Genomic DNA, 21953 nt, shown 5'->3' with positions numbered 1-21953 from the left:
CACATTCTTTCACTGATCTTGGAGGGCCTCAATGGAGCCTTTTTCTGTCACCCAAAATTAGACTGATTTTTTTTGTTATATATTTCTCAACTTGTTTTAACCTAGCATGCAATGTTTAAGATAATCTACCACTTTTCACATATTAAAGTGTACGCGTCAAAGCTGGCATAATCAGAAATCAAAACAAGGGTTGTGACATGACTGGACATAGTCTTAATCATTTTAGCACACTGCCATTTTGATGAAATGTTGCAGTTATGGCCTCCATGAATTCACACTGAATCTGTATCCACAATGTGTGAATCATATGTATTTTTATAGAGTTCAGTCCTGTTTATAGAACTGGGAATTTTAGGTCAAGTAATAAGTTGAGGTACTAAATAAAATGCTAAATATCTTTAAGCCCTTAATAAAATTGGGAGATTTGGCAGCAGTAGAATTAAAGTTCAGCTTTCCTTACGCTATCCATTTTACTTGTTATAGTACAACACTGCATCTTCTTCTGTATGTTACTACTTTCATAGAATTTGGTATTTTCTTTCAATTATTTGTCACAGAATTGAAGGAGGAATTACTACTGCTTAAAAATATAAGTGAGTGTGATTACATTAAAATAATTGGTATTAAAAATATATGTATATATTTTTAGCATGAAATGGAGAGGTAGTATTAATATTTGCTTTTCCATGTTTTTGTTTGCATTTTTGTTAGCCTGGAGAACATATTACCAAGACTCTTAGAAGAAATCTGTTGATTGTGTGAGATGATAATGTTTCTTTTGTTTAAGAGCAGAGGAAAACCATACATACAAGCTCCAAAATATCAGAACTTGATTTCATAAATGTATCTTTTCAGAAAACAAGCTTAATTCTCAGAAGAGTAACATTAGCACTCATTAGGGGACTAAGTGCTTCAGGGTACTGTTAATGAAATTCATAGCCTTTTGCCTGTGGGCTATCAGTTTGAATTCAGTCGAACTCAGTGGAGATTAAAAATTGTCCTATTTAATGGCCTTTGAATCATTACTAATGAGATGAGTTTGGTAGGTCCCAGTCCCATAATATAAACTGTTCATGCTGCCTTCTAACTGGCAAGCTCCGGAGAAACCCCAAAGTTTAACGGATTCTGGGGAAAGAACCATCTGTTACTATGGGGAGGGGGGAAGAGAGAGAGAAAGCAAGGGCAAAAGTCTTAATTCACACTAGTTACATGAGTACTAACAAACACATTATTTGTAAATGTGGGATTTGTAGCATTATATAAAGTTTGTAAATTAGCAAAATATCTGAGCATGCGACATATGTTGCCACACAGAATTCAATATGACAAAGACTTCCAAAGGGGATATCTACACCTGCGCATAAGATCACACCAACACATTAAATTTTAAATGTCTCTGGGATTTCTATTAAAAAAAAAAAAAAAAAAAAAAAAAAAAGAGCAGAACAGATACCTGGATAGTAATTGCTGTTATGGAAAATGATACTGAAAAAAAATTTGACTGCCTGCCTGGTGTGTCTTCATTACTTCACAGCAGAGTCCAATGCTTCTGATCTTTTAACTCAGCCTTAAAAAATGGGAATGAAGTTTCCAGAACCCTCCAGAGAATATACAGCAGTTTTATTTATTCATACCATAGTAAAACTTTTCCTAATGTCTAACCTAAATTTCTTTCAGTACAGTTTGAAACTGCTACTTTTTGTCTTCTCCTGGGTGGATTTAGTGAACAATGTATTTTTCTTCCTATGGTCCTCTCTCCTCTAGACTAGGAAATCTTAATCATTCCTATTTTCAGTTAGTGTCACATCTTTTGAAATTCCTGTTTTTTTGTTGTTGTTTTTGTTTGTTTATTTCATTGACTCTCTTCTATTGGTCTATTTTAAAAGACATATTTTTCTTGAAAGGCAGAGCACTAATACTGAACACAGTATTCCAGGCAAGGCTTTACCAGTGTTAAATATGAGGATAAATTCTTCGTACATCCTAGATATAACAGTTCTGTTTACACACCTCCCTGTACTGTGGCTTTTTTCACAACAGCGTGACATTGTTGACACACATTCAGTTTGTGATCTACTGTGATCCCCAGTCCCTGTTCTAAAGACCTGGTATTTATTTATCTATTCCTAGTCTTGTAATTGTGCAGTTATCTTCCTACTTAAATGTAGAAACTGGCATGTGCATTTATTAAATTACATCCTATTTCTGCAACCAGTTTATCAAGAACATTTTGAGTTCTATTTTTGCCCTGCTATTCGGTTCTCCTCCAGCTGCCCCAGTTTGGTATTGCCAACAAATCCAATCAATGTAAAGTGTGCCCCATCATTCATGTAATTAGAGACTTGGTACCAGACCCAGGACATATCCAGGCCTAAGGAACCATATTTGCTATATTCTGCTATTTTTCAAAGTAAAGCATTGCTTTTTGAGCAGTTTTGCACCACTGCAGTCATTTCAGAGTTTGGCTTGATATGATTTTATTGGCAAATCCACGTTGGCTGTAACTTACCACTTCATTAGCTACCATATACTTAAAGATGTGTGATTATTTGCTTCAGTACTGTGAGAAACACTCCGTAGCCAATAACTTAGGCTCAGGCGAGGATCCCAGTGAAGTAGTAATTTATTTGCGATTGCAATGGCGGGTGCCCCGCAAGCAGGAGAGCGCATCTGCTAGTTCCAAAACACAGTTTATATACTTTTTGATGACAGGACCCTCCCCTGTTTCCCCACTGAGTGGGTAATCCAGGTTCACAATCTATCTGATGCTTCACAAACAATGCATGGCCTTCAGTAGCTGGCCTGTCAAATTTCAGTTTCCTTTTGCCATTTTTACTGTTTGAAGTGGTAATGTTTCTTCACTTATCTGTCTTGACTTAATACTGTGATTTTCACCTAAGTGTCCTAAGGAGTCTGGTTGTCTGCATTTTACAAGGTCACCTGCTTAAGCTTTCTTATCACTGTAAGCATATCTCAGTACCACATTCCTTCCTTCTAAACAATGTTACTCTGCAAAACCAACATTTCTATTCCTACAGTACTTTCCTGGGAATGGAGGCTGGAATGATTGGCAGTTCCAGGCTCTACCTATGCTCCCCTTTGAATTATATGTGCTATGTGTTTCCTTTTCCTCTTCTCAAGTCTTCATGAGCTCTCAGCAACAGCCGCTCACACCTCTGAAGTTGCCTTATCAACTCCTCACTCTAGTGTGAAATCTTTTGGGCCTAGCAAATCTGCAGGAAAAGTCTAATTTACAAATTTATCGAAGCAGTCTCTAATTCACCAATTTACTTGTCTCGCTTGAAGCCCTGCCCTTTTGAGTCGGGGTTTGCCAGCAGAACCATCAATCTGAAGGAAAATTGGCACCAAGTGCTGCTTTCTTAGGGTCCTGTCCTACTTGTTCCCTCGGGAAGGACAGACTGCCCCGTGGCTCTCCTCTCCCCTCGCGTTGCTGCTTCGTTCGGGTTTCATGCTCCCGCCTCACGCTGCCCTGTCACATCTTTTGCCAGACGCTGCTTGTTGCAGGACTCTGCCTCCTTTGTGCGGCTCCCTCAGCGTTTGACCTACTTTTCTGCTTTCTGTGGGAAAGGCACCGCGAGGCAGCACACGCTCCGACCTCCCGAGCCTGGTAAGCCTGACGCAGGTAAGGGGCGGCTGCGCCGGGGCGCGCTGTACTCCCCTTTCGGGGAGGGCTCTTTGAGTGCCTGCGGGGGCAGCCCCCAACTGCTCGCACGGCGCTGCCGGCACCGGCCCCGCGGGGCCAACGCGCGCGGCCCCAGCGGCGTCGAGGGAGCGGCGTTAACGGGGCGGGAAGGGCCGCGCGTCCCCTGCCGCCCCCCGCCCGGCCGCGAGAGGGGGTTGGGCAGCGGCGGCGCGGGAACACCGCACGCATGCGCGCTGCGGCCCCCCACCCTCCGGACGCGTGTGCGGCTCGGAGGGTGCGCGCGCGCGTGTGTGTACGCGGGGGGGAGGTCGGGAAGCTTGCGCGATGACGTCATGACGGCGCGCGCAGGACGTAACCCCGGCGTGACGCACAGCCCGGCGAGCCCGTGAGTTCCCGCTAGGCTTCTTTCCTACGCGCCCTCCCCCGCCCCTCCCGCCCTCCCCCTCCTCTCGCCCCCCCCGGCCAGCGTGGGGGGGGGGCGCGGGCGGAGCGGGGCCGCGCGGCGGTTGGCGCGCGGCTCTCCTCCACCCTGCCGCAGCGGGAACATGGCGGCCGCCTCCGACCTGCTGCGCCGCCGCTGCCGCCTGCGCCGCGGTGAGTGAGGGGTCGGGGCAGCGGCGCGGGGAGAGGCGGGCGGGGAGGGGGCGGCCGCTGTGCTCCCCGCCGGCCCCGCGGCCTCCGTGGGCGCCGAGCCGCCCCCCCGCCCCGAGCCGGCCGGCCGGCGGGCGGCCTCCCCGGTGCCCCGGACACAAAGGGCTGCGCCGGGAGGGCCCCGCTCGGTCACATGAAGCGGCGCAGCCAGTGAGCGCGGAGCTGGGGGGAGGCGGCGCGGCCGCCGCCATTGCCAGGCGCGGAGGAGCGGGGCAGCTCCGGGCCGCCTCGGCGGGGCGCGGGGATGGACGCCGGGGCCCGGCCGCACGCAGCGGGGGCCGCGGGGACCAGGTAACCGCAGCCGGGCCGACCGCCCGCAGCACGGCCACGGTAGGAGGCCGCCGGCGGCTTGGCGGGGCCCGGGGTCACCCTGGGGGGCTCCGCCCGGCTTGAGACCGAGTGGCACGGCCGGGGCGCTCCGGGTCGCCTGGGTTCCGCTTTCCTCGGCCGGTCCCTTCCCTCCGGCCTCGGAGCCGCCCGGCACCGCTGCGAAGGGCTGGGGGCTCCAGGCCCGCCGCCTACCCCGGGTGCGGGCCCTGGGGCATGGCGGCGGCGTTCGGGTCGTGCGGCTGTGCTGCCGTCTGCCTCGGGGGCCGACGGGCCTCGCAAAGTTTGTGTGCGGTGATCGGCGTCGGTTTGAGCCGTCTGCGATCTACCAAGTTTTCTTCCTTCCTTTATGTGCAGCCTTTACTCTGTTGGAAGTGGGTAACGCGGGCTGTAAATTGACAAGTCACGGAGGCAGTGGAATGTAAGCATGGTATATCAAAATAGGCTTCTGTTCGTGCTGTACAACTCTGGCCCTTTAAGCAAGATCTCATTTGCAGTGATATTCTGACCCCCCCGTCCTTTCTAGCACATAGTTTAATTATGAAGATTGTGTCATGGAACTTCTCTTTGAGATGCATATGGGGAATGAATGTACACCAGATTTTAGAGGAAGAAGCTGTTTCGTGTTGTGTAGATTAATGAATTAACACATGCGACAAACACTCCAAGAGGCCGATAAGCATCTCTGGAATTCCACCGCAGAATTTTACCTGTTACTGACAAGTTTGCGCAATACATTTTCTTTATAAAAGCTGTTAAATATTTTTTCATTCAAATTATAAAACAAGTCTTTAATGGAAGAATTTTCACATATAAGAGGTACTTGGGAGTTTTGACAACTGGATGTGATTCTCCTATATAAAATTCTTTGCTACCTGACTTGTGTAAGGCAGATGACTTGAGGGCAGAATAAATGAACTGATTAGACAAAGTGAAACAGGTCCTGAGAAGCTTTTAGTGGGTCACTTAGATGCAGAGAAAATTCTGTGATTTCCTTTTGGGAGAGGAGCTTAAGTAGAGCATATAGAGGAGCAATGTAGTGTGACAATCCTATTACATTGATTTATAATCTAAGCTAATGTTGCAAACCTGTCTAACGTAACTGCGGAGGGATGTGGTGCAGAGTTATACATGAATTATAACCAGAGGAGGGAACCCTCAAAGTACTGTCTTCCAACATCTAGCACTTGTTCAAGCAGAGGTTTGTTGTTTTGTTTTAATACAAAAAAAAAAAAAGCTCTGCAGGGAAAAGGAGTTGGGGGGGAGGAGTTGATTTCACAGTTACTGTCACCAACTTTTCTTGTTTATAGAGAGAACTCTTTTTTTTCTTTGATCTGTATGGTATATTGTCATATTCAAAATGATCCTTTTTTTTTTTTTTTTAACAAATTTAACAAATTCAGGACAAAGGTGTATTACTTCAACATATTTTTTTTTTTTTCCTGAAATCCAGCATCTATTCTATAATGAGTACCACTTGAAGGTATATGCCCAGGAAAATGTGTATGAAAGTTTACCAGTGAATGCTAAAAGAGGTTACTCCAGTCTTGAAATCTCAATGGGTGACATGGCTAGTAAGAAGAAAAGGCACTGATGACTTGAAGCATCCTTGTAAGGTTAATTATTAGAGCAACAACTGATTGAAATAGGAGTATCAGCAATTGAATAAACAGGATGTTAAACAATAGTGGCAATGCCTTCCACTTTAAAATAACAGTGAAGGCTGAATATGGACACTTGGTTGTCAGTGGAATTTCTGTTGGAATCAATAGTTTGTGCCTATCCTTGCACACATTAGCAGAACCTACAAATGCACAAATGTTTTCATTCAAGCCTTTTGAAGGCACTTCTGGAGAAAACAACTGAAAAGGAAATAAAATTCTTAGTAATAATAAAGCGCATGCATGCTCACACACACCTATTAACTTGGAACGCTTTCAGTTGTTTTTTTTACCAACTTGCAAAAGATCTCAGAACTTAAAATTGGAAAAAGGCAGAGTAGCCATGCCACTTCTTTTGCGGTTTCCCCTGAGGTTGGTTTGAATGAAAGTCCTTTGAGCAGTTGCTGACAGGCCTTGTTGATTTGGCTAGTTGGGATCATCACCTTCTTTTTACATTTTTATAGCTTAAAACAACGTTTTGTGTTCAACAAAGTTGAAGTGATGCAGCTGTTACAGGACTACCTGTTAAGGTGTGTTCGTTTTGTGTTGTTTTTTTTTTTTTTTTTTTTTTTATTGTATCATTTCAATGCCAAATGCACTACTCTGATGATATAGTTATTTTAAGCCAAATTGAACTGGTTCCCTCTGTGCTCTACATTTTGATATTCTGTACTATATATTAAGAGACTGGGGAAAAGATCATTTAATAAAATTAGGTTATATCTGAACAAGATTGCACTCAATTTAATTGACTTTTAGACTGGTTTAAATTGGCAGAGCCTCCAAAGCATGATTCCTTCACCTGAAATTAGTGTTCACACAACTTCATTGTGTGAAGAAATTAGTGGTAAAATAAACCCAAACAAGTCTTTCTTCTCTCAGAATACACTTATCCTTGAGTGCACTAAATATCAGCAGGTTTTTGATAGTGAAGTGTTTTTCCTTGTTGCTTTGTTGAATGTAGATGTAAACTTGGTATAGCTACTGGGAAAAGATTTAAAGTTACCCAAGGAAATTGTGTATGTTGGTCATTCTGGTTCATATGCATAAAGATAACACCGGTCTGTATGGGTTAAGGGAATCCCCACAGTTTGTACCATCCTGAAAAAGACATCATTTTTATGCTTAATTAAAAAAATAGCTTTTTATGCCTGTATACAGCGTGTTGTCTAAACCTAAACTTCTGTCAGCTAGTAGCAGAGAATTCACACAAGCAGTGATGGTATAAGAGTCACGGCCATATTGTTCACCAAGCTGCAGAAAGGGCTTCTTTTTGATGTGTGAGGATGTGAAATAGTTGCAGTGATTTCCCTCATTACTGAAATGACCAAAATGAAGCCAAATGCAATAATAGTGTTAGAGAACATGCAATTTGATGATCAGATCACAGCTGTCTGTCAAGAAAGACCATGTAATGAGTTTGCATGGACTTACATGTGTTTTTTTTGTTGTAGCCTGGTAGTCACAGGATCAGTCATGTTACCTAGTGTGCAATGTAATGAGTATTTAATCTTGGTATAAAGTCTACTCTTAATGATATTGTATTTACTCATAAATGGTGTTGGTTCATTGAAAGAGAGCAAGCTTTCTTTAATTTAAAAGTAAGCAAATAACCCAAATAATAGTATCTCCTTGTTGTGCTGCGTTCCTGCCACTGTTAACTGTACACAGCAGCTGTTAGGTTGATGAACTATTGCAGCAATGCCCTTATGCTGCCAATGAAGTTAAGGGGGGAGGGAGAGAGAGTGGCTTAACAGTGAGTATGCATTTTTCGGGTGCATTTTGTTATGCTAAATATTAACTGGTCATTTCTTGGCCAGTTTGGTAACACAGAAAGCTCTCCCTCCAATTGATGCACTTGTGGTAATGTTGGTAGGGAAACTACTGTTCTTACTGTGACTCAGCCCAGCTATTGGAAAAGGTAAATCTCTAGTTGGCATGTATTGATTGGTACTGAGTGCTTCATCTCACATGTAACTAGTTGAAGGATGGTGGCTTATTTAGAAATTTAGTATTTCTTGAAACTTAATCCAAAGGATGCAGTCTGTGCTCAAATCAGAACAAAGGTCAGGTTGCTGGGTTTGGGAATATAGTAGGCCTGTTGTTAGTGTGCAGTAACTTCAGTAGGCTTGACATTGCAAGTTAGGGACGTACCATACTTACAAAAACTTTGGATTTAAGGGCCTACTGTTTTTTGAGTGAAAAATAATAAATAAAAAAAAAGTTACGGTCTGGTATTTGCCATCAGATTTTTTTTTATAAAGGGTTTGTTATTTTATGAGTATTTGAAGGTTATTTTTGTTTTGTTTGTTGGTTTTTGCCTGCCTTTAATGTTTCAGTCTTCACAAAGCAGCTGTAAGGGAGAAGGATGCATCCTGGGAAACAGGTGCTATATTGATTTGTCCTCTTGTAGCTGAAGACTGGAACTGCGATCATTGCAACTCTCAGGTTCCCTGGGCTGGCTGCTAGCTCTGCCCTGGGAGAGTGCTTCCCACAAGTAAGTGGTAGAACACAAACAAAGCAAGATGCATGTTACAGGTCTTGTATAGATTATCTTTATTTACAACCTTTTACTTCTACATGTCCTTTTTTTGCTTGAGTGAATAGTGCAGAGGTCCTTAGGATGTGATCAGATCATTGTAACGTTGAAGAGTAGTAACTGAATCTGTCCAACCTGCTCCTTCACTGAGTAACATCTGGCACACTGGTAGCATGAATTGTGCTTTATCCCACCTACCTTCCTAGGTCGGCTTCCTGACTGGGACAGCGCTGGGCTTTCTCATTGAGGTTTCCCTTCAGCAAAGGCCTGCAGAGGAGGTTGGGGGGCTGCTTTTGGAAAACTCTTACTGATGGCTGCTTATAAAGCATAGCACTTGTGAAGCTGCTGTGCTCCTGCTGGTAAGAAGTTGTGGCCAGGTGTCTGGTTCTTGTCTGCTGCAGTCCCTGGGGTGCTGGGTGCTAGTTGGTGTGCTTGGTTTTGTCTGGTTTTGGTTTTGCTCTTCTTCCTAGAGCATTCTGGTTTGTAGGATGCCTTTTTTTTTTCTTTTTCAACTTTTTTTTTTTTTCCTTCATGAGCAGCAGGCCTCTGAGTATATCTGCTGTTTGTTTCTGATTCTACTCAGCTTTTCTAGGAGCGTTACCGATTTGAAGTAATTCTTGGCTTTCTCTTTTTGCAAAAGCACTTAATGTTTATAATACTTATTGCTGGTGTCTTTCTTCATCTTCATATGTAGGCATAAACCCACAGCTTTGTGGCTGTAGAGTTTCAGAGACCGCATCTGTTGTTAAACTAACATTAAAAATTTATATTTTTTCAATCAAAAGGGGGTAGGAATTTTATAAAATGTAGACCCTTAAATTAGGTTCCCAACCACCAAAAAAGTGATTGTAGGTTACTGAAGAGTTTATTGTATTTATGATTGTTTTGTTTGCCAACAGTTTTTCTGCATGATCTTAGGGAACCTGAGACTAGATTCTGTGCTCCGAAAGCATTTTATTTTGTTGCTATAAGCTGACTTGATATTAGAAACTATATTTTCAAGGGAGGACAGCCTTTGCTTGAGAAGTTCTGTTACAAATAACCTTGTTTCTTCACACAGAAGTGCTGGGCTTTGTTGTTTTAATGCTATAGTTATGAGTGTATCTTCTGTGAGAAAATCGGGGTTGTTTGTGCTATCGCAGTGAGTGGGAAGTGACAGTTTCGCAGCTGCCTTCGCTCAGTTCTCGCCCACAGTGAAGTGGGTACTCCGTCCTTTTCTGCTTAGTTCCTGGCTCCTTTATTATTGTTGTTATTACTGGATCTATATGTGGAATTTGAAAATGCCAATAGGCATCAGTGACATCACTTAATCTATTCTGTTCTTGAGCAACATTTTAAAAACTGAGAAACTGTTGCATCTAGTGAAAGCAACTGCAGTGCATAAAAATAATGATGATGGTTACAACTCTGAAGTAACTAGAAAAACAGTTTTTCATCTTCTGTGAAGTTGAAAACAAAGTAGAAATTAGTGCCCCCTACTCAGGTACTTAATAACTAAGGAAAAAATTATGTTGTGGCAATTTTCTTCTGGGGAAAAGGTGGGAGGGTAAGTTGGGGGGGCATGTGATACTAGTGAATTAACCTCAATTAGCTGTGAAGGAAAAACTTGGAAGCTTTGGAGCAATTGTAGAATGGGAGGCAGGAGAGTTTGCTTCTCATATGCAAGCTGAAATGCTGGTGAAACTGAGGTGGAAAGGTTGCTTGTGTAGTACATGAAACGAAGACTGTAGAGACAGCATGTTGCATATTCTTCCTATATCTTTGCATTGGAGAAACCTCAGAAGGTTTGTTTTGTCTGACTTGTTAACTTTGGGATAGCGTTTGTCATTTTCCGTGTCCTTATAAAGCCTTGACTGTATTGGGTAGCAGTGACACATGTTATGATGGGAAGGTGTTGATGAGTGGCTTTAGCAAAGATTCTCACAGATGTTTTCTTTTGGTAGTTTTTTAAGATAAAGTGCATCACAAGTATTCAGTGCCATGTTCCTGTAAATTACGAGTCCCTGTTCCCAAACTCCCTAGGTGGCAAGACTTACTGGTTAAGCTCATGGTGATTCTCACTGCTATACCTGTGGCAGAAAGTGCTGGAGGATTAGAAAAGTCCATCTCCTTTCCTGATGTGGATAAGGACTGGAGAGGAACAGCTTGTACAGAAAAAAATTGTTTACCAGGCCTGCCACTCTACTTTGAAAGACTGCTATTTTACTATTTTTTTTTTTTTTTTTTTTACCATTGTACCAGTCATGTGCGTTAACAGGGATTACTTCTGCACAAGGAAAAGAACCAAAAATAGAAGTGATGCTGGGGAGAAACCACTTGAGTTACTATATAGCTGAAGTGTCCTACCATTTCCAAAAATACCATACACATACAGCAATAATTATTTTTTAGAAATGTCTAAAATACAGAGAGCTCTCCGATTTTGATCCTGTAGAGAGGAAAAAAAATTATTGCAGCCTTCTTGAAAGAGGTCATCTTTCAACACAGATAGTTCTTTAAATGTTTGACAGGGTAGTAGGAATTGAGAGCTGTAGTTCCCCTTTTGTTTTCTGCATCTCTTCTCTTGATTGAGGATTCTGTAAGGTTTGTTTGACTTGAGATGGGTCGGTTTGGGAGTTTAGTTATTTAAAATCTTGTTAATTTAGCTTACGTTTTTGAGTCCACTGAAGTTGTAGCAGAGGTGAACAGAGAAGAAGATATACAAGAGGTAGTATAACAAGTCTTTATGTCAAAAATTATTTAGATGTTAATTATTTTGTAATCACTGCAGAAGTTGTGTGTGTTCCTTTGCCTATCTATGCAAATATTTTCACATAGAGATGAACTATTTTAATCTTATTTTATTACTTTTGAATGTAAGAGTGTTGTGTTGCAGAACAAGATATGAAGTTCTAAATTAAGGCTATGTCTAGGGTAATTTATTGTCATTTAGGAAAATTGAGAAGACATCCAGGTTCTGTTGTCTCTTCAGAAATCCAGTAGTATGCACTAAGGAATTAGAAGAATGGATTTATATGTCTGCAGGCCAAGTACTGCAGTACCCCCTCTGATAACTTCTTTATACCATTTTGGAGTGTTAATAGGGAGTTGTTCTTTTGTCTGCCAAGACATTTATAGAAAAGTGTTTTTGTTCAATTCCTTTTACATGATCGTTTTGGTGTTTAGGATGTTGGGCTCTTTTAAAAGAAATTCTATTTAATGCATTTCAAATTGACGTGGCCTTAGGTCCATCTAGTAAGCTGGTTCTGAAGAATGCTGGTGCCTACTTCTTGTCAAGGGATGAGAACATAACAAAGGAGGAGAAGTGATTCCTTGTGTTGTGGTTTCTATGATCTTAAAACAAATCCCGCTTCCAACTTCCAAATAACTATTAATGCTAGGGCCCAGGGTGATTTTATTCAAAATAATCTGCCTGTGACTTCACTTTCATTCCTTCAAACAGTTTTATCTTAACTTCATTAAAAAAAAAAAAAAAGTCATCTTCTGGAAAGCCGTTTTCAGCAGGAAAAAGTGTATTTTTTCCAATATGCTTAAGGTTGTCCTTTTTCTTAATGTTTTCTATCACTATTGATTCATTTGCATTTCTTTTTGATTGTAAAGGAGATTTTGGCATTCAGAAGTGAAAATCAAAGAAGTATGATGTTAATCAACAGCTTATTTATGAGAATATATAAATATTGAAGTTCAACTATGAAGCTTAACCTTTTGTTACCAATACTTTTTAATTCAGAGTTCACACTTTGTTCTTAATAGGGCAACTCAACTAATTTAAAAAAAATGGTAAAATGAAAAAAAAAAAATCCTTCCCTTTCTTTAGTCTTGATTTCAGTACAAATCTGAGTATTTATGAAACCTGTAACTCCAAAAAAAAAAAAAAAAAAAAAAGTAAAGGCAAATGTCATGTTGTTTTCCTCTAAACATTATGAATTCCCAGCAACTTTCTGCTAGGTTTAAATACAGTCAGGGAATAGCTTTAGTTAGGGTATTCTGAAGTGTAATACTGGGAAAGCTGGCCTGTTCTTTGTTGTTAACTTCTTTCAGCTTCTGTTTTACTTGTTCTTTAGATTTTCTTTAGTGAATCTAGCCATTCAGACATAATGTCTTCAGTTTTGAAATGGAGTGGTTGTGTGTGTGGCGTGCGCCAAATGTGCGGGTATTTATTTCATACTCTTGATTTTATACAAATGACTTAATGATTTTTGAATTATTTTTTAGCTGGTTCAGGTCCTGTTCTTCTGCAGTCTTCCTGTAACCCAGTGTCAAGTGTGTGAAGTAGGCTTAGGGAATATATTTCACGTCTGTTCTGTTTCTTGGGCTGCTTTATAAAGTTTGCTTGGAAAATCTGTTTTGGTCAGGAAAACTGAACTTACAGCTTTGTGGTATGTGTGTATTTGACAACCCAGTGTACTGTAAAGCCACAACTAGATCAGACGCCTAACTACAGCCAGTGGACAGGGTATGCACACATCAGGATAACCAGCGTGGCTTCCTTTTTGCTGTCGCCTCTTCTGAAAGTCTCACAGCTGCTTTGAGGGCGTACCAGGAGGATGTTTTCCTAAAGCCAGAACAAAGGTATTCGTTGCTGTAATCCATCATGTGATGGATACATCAGCACTTTTATCATGAGTACGATATTTCATACAAGTGGCAATGTGTGTCACGTGGCCAAATGGAACAGCTAAGGAGGTGGAGATGAAGTCACTGAACACTTGCAGTGTAATGGGGTTTCTGTTTTGTGGTATGCCATGAATGTTGTGACCTTAAATAGATTTGTTAGAACCTGTAGGTCCTGCCTCAGCTTATTGACTGGTCTGCGTTACTGCTAGGTAGTGGAAACGCGGCCAGAAGATCTATTTCTGCAGGTGTGACAAGGCAGTAAAAAAGCAGTATACTCTGTGTATGCAAATGAAGGAAGATGTCTGCACATGAAACACTACATGCTTACAACTGAAATCTCAGATATTTTATTACTAAAAATATTTTATTTTACACATTGGAAAGATTGAGATTGTCCATTGGCTATTGTGTATTTGGAAGAATTATTTCAAATAATTCAAGCAATTTAAAATTATTTCAAATACTATTTGAAGATAGAAAACTTTTGCCCAGGTTCTGACTAAGCAAAAGGAAGTGAACAGTGAAACAAAGTCCACAAACATTTAAAGGGCATATGTTCAAAGAGAGAAGCATTTCCATATGATAGACAATGTCAGAAGCTTAAAGTGCTACCAAACCAAGAGTGAACATTGAGTAGCTCAGTGGGGAATGGGTTTTTACTTAACAAAAAAAAAAAAAAAAATTCAATGCCTACTATACAATCCTAGAATGGTTTGGGTTGGAAGGCAACTTAAATATACCTTCTAGTCCACCCCATCACCATGGTTGGGGAGAGACACCTTCCATTAAATCAGGTTGCTCAAGGTCCCATCCAGCCTGGGTTTGAACACTTCTGGGGAGACGCATCTTGACCCTATCACCCAAAGCAGCCTGCTGCCTTCATAAAGCAGGCTCCTGCAAAATGAAGAAGCAGCTTTACATTACTGGTACCTGTGTGCAACTCTTCAAAGAAGTCTTTCATACATCACAAGGAATAGAATGTATACAAACCCAATTAGAAACAAAAGTATTTTACAGCTTCTTTTCAAATCTGAAAAACAGTAGTTGAATTTAATTGTATAAAGCAAATTTTTGTATGTGTATTTTATATGGACAAAACTATTGTAGGAAGAATGCTGGTACTGGCATAGATAGATATCTTAAGTGATTATGTAGTTTTCTTCTTCCTGGGACATTCATTATAGTGACAGCTTAGCCCTCTGATGAGCAGACTGGGAATTAACTGTGGTGTTTAAAGATGCTAATACTCCAGTGTCTTTTCTGTCCTCTGCTGGAGGTTACCATCGTAGGGATATCAGAATAAAATATCTCAGCCATACTAACTTACTGACTGGTCAACATAAGCCTATCTACATTTCAAGTTTATGCCCTTGTATGCAGGATATTTGTTATTAGTTTATAAGCACAGTTTTACAAATGTTTATGGAAATCTAAGTGCATGAAATCTTCAGAATTTTTTTTCTTAGACTTTGCAGGTTCACGTACGTGGAATATACGCTTCCTCTAAGGCTGTGAACATGAGATTCCCTTTCCTGTTGTGGTCTATGAGAAGTGTCAGAAATGCTGCCTCACCAGACATTGATGGGCGTTACAGCTCATGATCCTAAGATAGCCATGCATTGAAGTACAACTAGCTCGTGAGGAAATGCATCTGGATGTAGGATCCTGTTTAGTTGAGGTACTTGCAGGTTGATTTCCTGCAGGCAACTTTCAGAAATTCTAGTTTAATCTTTTCTGTTATCTTTCCTTTCGTTGCTGCAATGAATGGAGTGTATTTCACTTTCTTATTATTACCCTCACACAACTTCTTGCTTTCAAACTGTAATGGAAAAATTATATATATATTTTTTTTTCAGAGGGCCGGAACACCTCTCTTATTAAAAGAGGCTGAGGGAGCTGGGGTTGTTCAGCCTGGAGAAGAGAAGGCTCCAGTGAGACCTTATAGCCGCTTTCCAGTACCTACAGGGGACCTAAAGGAAAGCTGGGGAGGGACATGAGTGATAGGGATAGGACAAGAAGTAATGGCTTTAAGTTAAAAGAGAATAGTTCTAGATTAGATATTTGGAAGAAATTCTTCACTCAGATGGTGGTGAGGCACTGGTACAGGCTGCCCAGAGAGGCTGTGGATGCCCTATCCCTGGAGGTGTTCAAGGCCAGGCTGGATGGGGCTCTGAGCAGCCTGGTCTGGCGGGAGGTATCCCTGCCCATGGCATGGGGTTGGAATTAGGTGGAGTTAAGGTCCTTCCCAACCTAAACAGTTCTATGTTTCTGTGAAAATAGTGTAATTTATCACTGATTTTGAGCTGTAGGATTTTAGGCTCTGCCCTTTCTAAAAATGGCATTGCAAGAAAGCAAGGAAAGTGCTTAAGGTGCTGTCATTTTTAAGACTGCAAAAGTGTAGAGGAGGACTTGGAAATGAATGTGCATGCTATTTTTGTTTCAGATGAGTTTTCTAACAGAAAATCCAGGGAGATGTGAATCTACTAAGAAATTGCTTTTGGCTACAGCACCTGCTTTGATTTTGTCATCTCTGATCTGAGGGTTTTTCTGTGACTGCTCTTAGTGTAATGACCAAGGATACACTCTGCTACTTGAGTAATCGTGTACTGGACTGTGTTCTCATAGCCTGAAGGTTGAAGTAATTAATTACATTGCTCTTCTTTACCATTGTGCTGTAAACCGCTTAGTCTCTGAAATTCACTTGTTCTAAAAGTGCATTGCCATACTGTTATGATTTCATTAGTGTAAGCTGAAATCATGTAGAGTACAGCGTTAGAGAATGCTGTTAGGTAAGTACACTTGACTAAAGAATATAGTCTAGAGGGAGGTATCCTAAAGTATGTAGCCAGAGAGAAAACTTAAGCAATTTACCGCTGTGGGATTTAAACAGAGATTGTAGCAAGAACTGTTGGTGATGGAAGTGTGTTAAAGCTGAAGAGAAAATGGCTTCCCAAAATCAGTGTTGCTACAGTAACAACATGGCTTGACTATTAATATGCTGCTTTCATCTACTGTTAGATACGTTGCATAAGATACTTCTTTTAGGTTAAAGAGTCCTTACTGGAAACAGAGATTTAAATCCACTTAAATATTAATGGATATCATCAAGCTTCTTGTTTTAGAATATTAATCAATTTACTGGAAATACTAATTTCTAGTAAATAATTATAAAAATTGTTTTCTACAAAAATAAATTACTTAATGGTTTTAAATTTTAGTAATAGCTTTGTCTTTATAAAAGCAACTTGCAGGGGAAAAAAGAAGTACTGTAAGTGATCTCTTTCGGTAATCATTTTAAAAGAAAACTAATGCTATTTTGCAAATTATTTGGTATGTGTCAATGTAATTCTGTTTTCCAGAAATTAAGCCCTTAATGTGTTGTTTTGTTTTTTTTTGTTGTTTTTTTTTAGCAAATCTTTTTTTTTAAACAGTTTTGTATTTTGATCTAAACTTTAAAAAGAGAGAAAACCTACATCTTGTTTGAAAATTTAAAAATAAGAAAGGGGTGTATGTAAGAGTGATATGCATGCAGCTATCTGGATTATACTTCCTTGCATGGGGATGTAAATGTATGTATTCTGGAATGAACTTTTTGCCTTTTTTCATTAATTGTGAAGAACACGGTGACGCTGAAGAATTTCAGAAGGGGTATAATGAAGAGGTCAGTCAGGAAGGGGATGTGTGAAGACTAAATGATGAATTTTTGTGTGTGGCAGGATTCCACAGGTGGCAGGCTTGGGGGTGGGTATAGGCTGAGAATAAACTGTCTATTCTTCATCAAAGTCCCATATGTGTGGTATGTCTTGTATACCTATAGCAGTTCCACTTTTCTGCAGTGCTTTAAATTTCTTGAGAAGTTCTGTCAGATATCCTGACTGAAAAAGCACCCAAGTCATTCAGTAGAGATGGAGCTGGTAACAGTTCTGTATTAAGGGGACTTCTGAAAGATTACTCAGTGGTCATTGGTAAGAAGTTGAGAGGGCCCTTAGTATCTGGTTGCCTAAGGCTTGGAATGCGAGTATCTGTACTTAAAGCATGGTATTTCTTAAGTACTGTATATGCTTTATTTATTTTGAATGTACATGCTTATTATTTTTATCTTAGAATCTATTTCACATCTTCACAATCTTGTACAAAACAATCTTCTGACTCATTTCAGCAGAATCCTCCTGCCTTATTTACTGCATCTCAAACTTGTGCCAAATACATAAATTACATCTTTCGTGACTGTAGGAAAATGCATAATATGTTTGGTTTTTTTTGTTTTTTTTTTTTTTTAATCATTTGGACAATGGAATGTTGTTGCTTCATGATATATGAAAGGGGATGTACACAACTGTGAAAACTTTTTGACTCTTACACTCAGCTTTGCTTCCTTTTTTGTTTTATCAAAATTCAGTGGGCTTTGTAGAAGAGAGGATGACACTACAAACATGCAACAACAGTACAGTTGGCTACTCTGAAAATGAACTTTGAAGTGGAACAAGATATTTTATTAAAATGAGCAAGTGGAAGGTGCTGCCTCAGGTGTTGAAAGACTATCTTCAGGAAAAAGTACTGTAGTGAAAAAACTTTCTGTTTTGAATTTCTGAAAACTTACTTCAGCTGAGAAACTTAAGTACGCAAACCTAGACTAGAAATTCTGAAGGAACCATGACCAGCTTCTGTGAAGTACACAAGATCTCTTGTAACTCTATCTATTTTCTGGAGCACATTCATGCAGTGCTCATGGTCGGGAGGTATGTTGCTGTATTTTGGAGTGCTGTATATAAAGCATATGTGGTGATACAGTGAAGGAACACATTGTAATTCAGGCTGGAGGAGAGAGGAATTCCATAGCTAAAAGGCTGAGGCAGTTACTGCACAGGTAACTTATTGAAGAGATAAAGAGATTGAAGAGATAGTCTAATGAAAAGAGAAGTGTTCAGTGTCAAGGATGATGCCAAGGTTGTGTACTGTGTCAGTAGTTTGAAGTGAAATGGAGATGCATTGTCACCCTGCTTTAGACTTTTCTTGAGAGAATCCTATTTGAGAGAAGCGGTTATCGTTAAGGTATGTAACTGCAGGGAACCATGAGCTAGTTCATGTGGTCAAGATAAATAGGCTGCAGGATGACTGAAAACTTGCAGGTGTTTATCATGCAAGTGCAATATTGACCAGTACTTTAAACTGGTAAAGAAATGATGTAGAAAGAAGGTGAATTATTTCTCTATAGCTTATTGCTTATGTTCTGTTAACTATCATTTTTAGTTATGGCATGAGGATGCCATTTAATTTAGTTGAATATTGATGGACTGTAAACATTGAATATCAACAGTATTTAGAATATTACAGCTTATTTGGTGGGGAAACAGCATTGATAAGTACCCTTCATAGATGATATATTAATATTATTTCTTAAAGTCTGGAAGTTCTAAATGTTTTCAGAACTCTATCTTTAAACTGATACTTGAATTTAGTACTTTTATGATGCTTTCATTTGTATGTTGATTGTTATATATTTGCTTGCTGGATGATACATGCTCAAAGCAAACAGCTCTTCAATATTTCTGCTTTTTGTTCATATCCTCTTGTTTCTCTGTAGATGTCTTTCCATCTCGATTGTGTGCCTGTTGTGTATACATCTACATGCTTACTTCTATATCTGTTTAGAGATGGAGATGAAAAGCAACCTTTTTAACTAACGGCTGTTCTATTAGTCCAAACCCCAGCCTACCTAGAATGTTTTTCCCTCCAAGGGCTTTTCCATTTTTTTCATCTAAGTAATAGACATTTTTGAAATAATAATTAAATTTGTCATTTGACTTGATTGATAAGTTGATTTAAAAAAAAAAACAAACTTGTGTTTTATCAAGTTATTCTCTCTGACTACTTTTTTTTTTTTTTCTCCACTGTGATAATCCTATTGGTGTTGCGTTCATCTACTTGTAATCATCTTGTTTGGACTGAAACAGCTTCAGATGATCGGATGTGTTCATCTCCTATGCTGTCGTACTTTTCCTTGAAGTGCTTTGCCGTCCCATATGGGGTGTTGTAAAAAAGCAAAACTTCCTGTGAATAGGAAAATGAAAGATTTCAGCAGTTCCATGTGAAAGCCTCACCACAGCTTTGGGAACTGTGCCTCTGCGTTTTACTGTGGTGAATAGATAACTGAAGAACTGTAGCTTCTTTGAACTATTTTTTCAGATATAACTCAAAATCTAGCAGGAGATTGAAAATGCAGGAGGCAGTCTTCTCAGTCCCTTGTTTTCTTGCTTTCTTTTATTCAGTGAAGACTCTTTGAAGGCAGAAGCATCTCCAATAAAAGGACTTAAATTTTGTCTCCATGTAGGTTGTGAAGTGTTAAGTTTATGATTAATTATACGTCTGGATAATTATGACTGCAGTAGGGTACCTGCATGTAAATAACACTTTGCAATAACTATTGCAAGAACTGTGATTTTTTTCCTTTGCAAATTTAACTTTTTGGTAAAATATGTGGCATTTATAATTCATTTGATTGGTGTAGTACAGGTTCAGATAACGCTTGCAAATTGTCAAAGGGAATTAGTTTTGTGGCTTTAGAGAAGAATCTCATGTTCAAATTCAAGGTGTTTGTTTAGCATACACTGAATGTTAGTTCTATATATTTGTCGGTACTGAATGTTAAGTTAGGTTTATACTTTTCAATAGAAATCAAAATGCATTAAAACCACTTCTGCTAGCAGAGAGCTGAAGCTACATTTTGTACAGATGAGGTTATTCCTCACTACTTGTTGATAAAATGGAGGTCTGGGTTTGTATTCAGTGAGTATTCAGCTATAGTAACTGATTTGAAAGAGACTACTGTCAGCTAGGTTTTTCCTTTTTCAGTCCTCTTCTGAAATTATTTTATCCTTGGTAGTTGTGGGTGAGATATTAACTGGAGCAGCTCCTGGGCTTTTTGTAACCTCTGCTTTCTGTTAGCTTTTTTTTCTGCCTTGTTAGGTTTGTTAGACTTCTGTAAGATTATAAAAGATTTCCAGAGCTGTATCAGATATTAGAAGGAAATTTCAATCCTTTCTCCTGTCAAATCTCTCCACCACCTTTGAATTTAGCAGATCTTATTGCTGGGACATCAGTGTCCTAATAAAGGTAAATGTCACTCTCAACCAACTAATGAAGTCACGTTAATCTCAGTAAGTACTTGAAGTGAAGACTACAGCTGCAAGTGTTGTGCTGTGTTTTTTGCATTTTAATACTGTTATATTGTTCTTATATTGGTTTTGTGGTTTTTGCATCTTACACTAACAAAAGAAGTTTTTACATTTTATTCTAGCCCTTGTTTTTTTGTCTTCCTTCCTTCCCCTCAAATCAAAAGCAGCTATGGAGGCAAAAGCAAGTTTTATATTACATTGTAACTCCTTACTTTAAAGAAACAGCAAAACAAAACAAAAACACCTTATGTCCTTATGTTCCTGACTGCAACCTTTCCAGGAGAAGGTGGTGGTTAGAGATAGATAAGGGTCTTTCCCTGGATAGATGTAGAAGTATCCGTTGTTACAGATCTGTTAGGAAATAATTTTTGTATTACAGATAAGGACTAAATGGTAGAAAAACGCATCAGAACCCTTAGCAGGATTACTGCAAATTTTATTTTTTCATTGTACACCTTTGCGTTCTTATGTTTCTCAAACACTTCTCCACAGAGAAGGGCATGATTTAGGAGATATTTTATTATTGCAAGCAGGACCCTAATAACTTGAATAAGAGGTGAACAAAAGCAAATTTAGTCTTAAAAATAAAATGTGGTGGCAATGACCAAAGGGGTAGTTGAACAAGTTTTGTGAAGTACCTCATGTCTGAACTCAGATTATTTGTCATCATGTAAACCTTTTATTGTGAATGGCTGTGAGCTTGATACGAGTCATGGATGAAGTGTTCTCTGCTATTTGTATAGATGGGAAAGTAGTTAACTGTTGTTAATGAACCTGAATTTGGGGGTAGCAACTATAACTGTTGTATACTTGGAAAAGCAGTATAATGGAAGCTTTTGGAACTGATCTCCAGCTGGTCAGAAAGATTTCATTTTATTAACTGGTGTGTTGTAATCATCAACAATTAATTTACAGCCTGCATATTTTTAGCTTACTCCTCAGATGCTTTTTGAGAATCTTTTTCTCTCTTTCTGTAGCGTGCACATGACTGTGCTTCTACCTTTGAGCAATATCCACGTATGTGACTTAGTCATTGCGTATAAACTGGAGAAATTGTGCCTGCTTTGGCCTTTTTCCAATGTTGTATGAAAAGAAGTATCATTGATATGCTGCTTTTTTTTTTTTTTTCCACTGGGCAAAGCGAAATCCCTGCCCACAAACCAGCCTTATTTCATATTTATTGTTTGATGAGAAATGCTTGTACTTTTAGACACTTCGAGTCCGTGTCCCTTTAATATCACTGGGGGTACCTGTGAGGTGTTGCCCATCTCTGCCTTTGCAGTTTTCTTCCTACTTGCTGTTCTCTGCTGGAGAACAGG

At 39.8% G+C, this 21953-nt stretch overlaps 1 protein-coding gene across 10 annotated transcripts in view; it reads left to right on the top strand.

Annotated features, from left to right (window-relative positions):
* Positions 1-21953, top strand: part of ZNF644 (zinc finger protein 644) — an 80170-nt gene that overhangs the window by 23690 nt on the left and 34527 nt on the right. For 3 of the 10 annotated variants that reach the window (XM_082765851.1, XM_082765848.1, XM_082765855.1), the window contains exon 1: positions 4077-4258. The exons of 1 other annotated variant lie outside the window; for it this stretch is intronic. Coding sequence is in view for 1 of the 9 variants with exons in the window: in XM_082765847.1 (XP_082621973.1) it covers positions 3997-4049 (53 nt within the window). In the remaining 8 variants the exon portion in view is untranslated. Of the gene's footprint in view, positions 1-2597; positions 3644-3688; positions 4050-4076; positions 4259-4510; positions 4607-21953 lie in introns of those variants that run through there. 6 more of the 10 variants (XM_082765842.1, XM_082765849.1, XM_082765852.1 and 3 more) reach the window with 5 other exon arrangements.

The sequence above is a fragment of the Aythya marila genome (genome assembly GCF_965140915.1).
Source record: "Aythya marila genome assembly, chromosome: 8".
Classification (NCBI taxonomy): Eukaryota; Metazoa; Chordata; class Aves; order Anseriformes; family Anatidae; genus Aythya; species Aythya marila.
The sequence above is the reverse complement of the archived record's forward strand: the minus strand, read 5'-3'. Positions and strand labels throughout refer to the sequence as shown.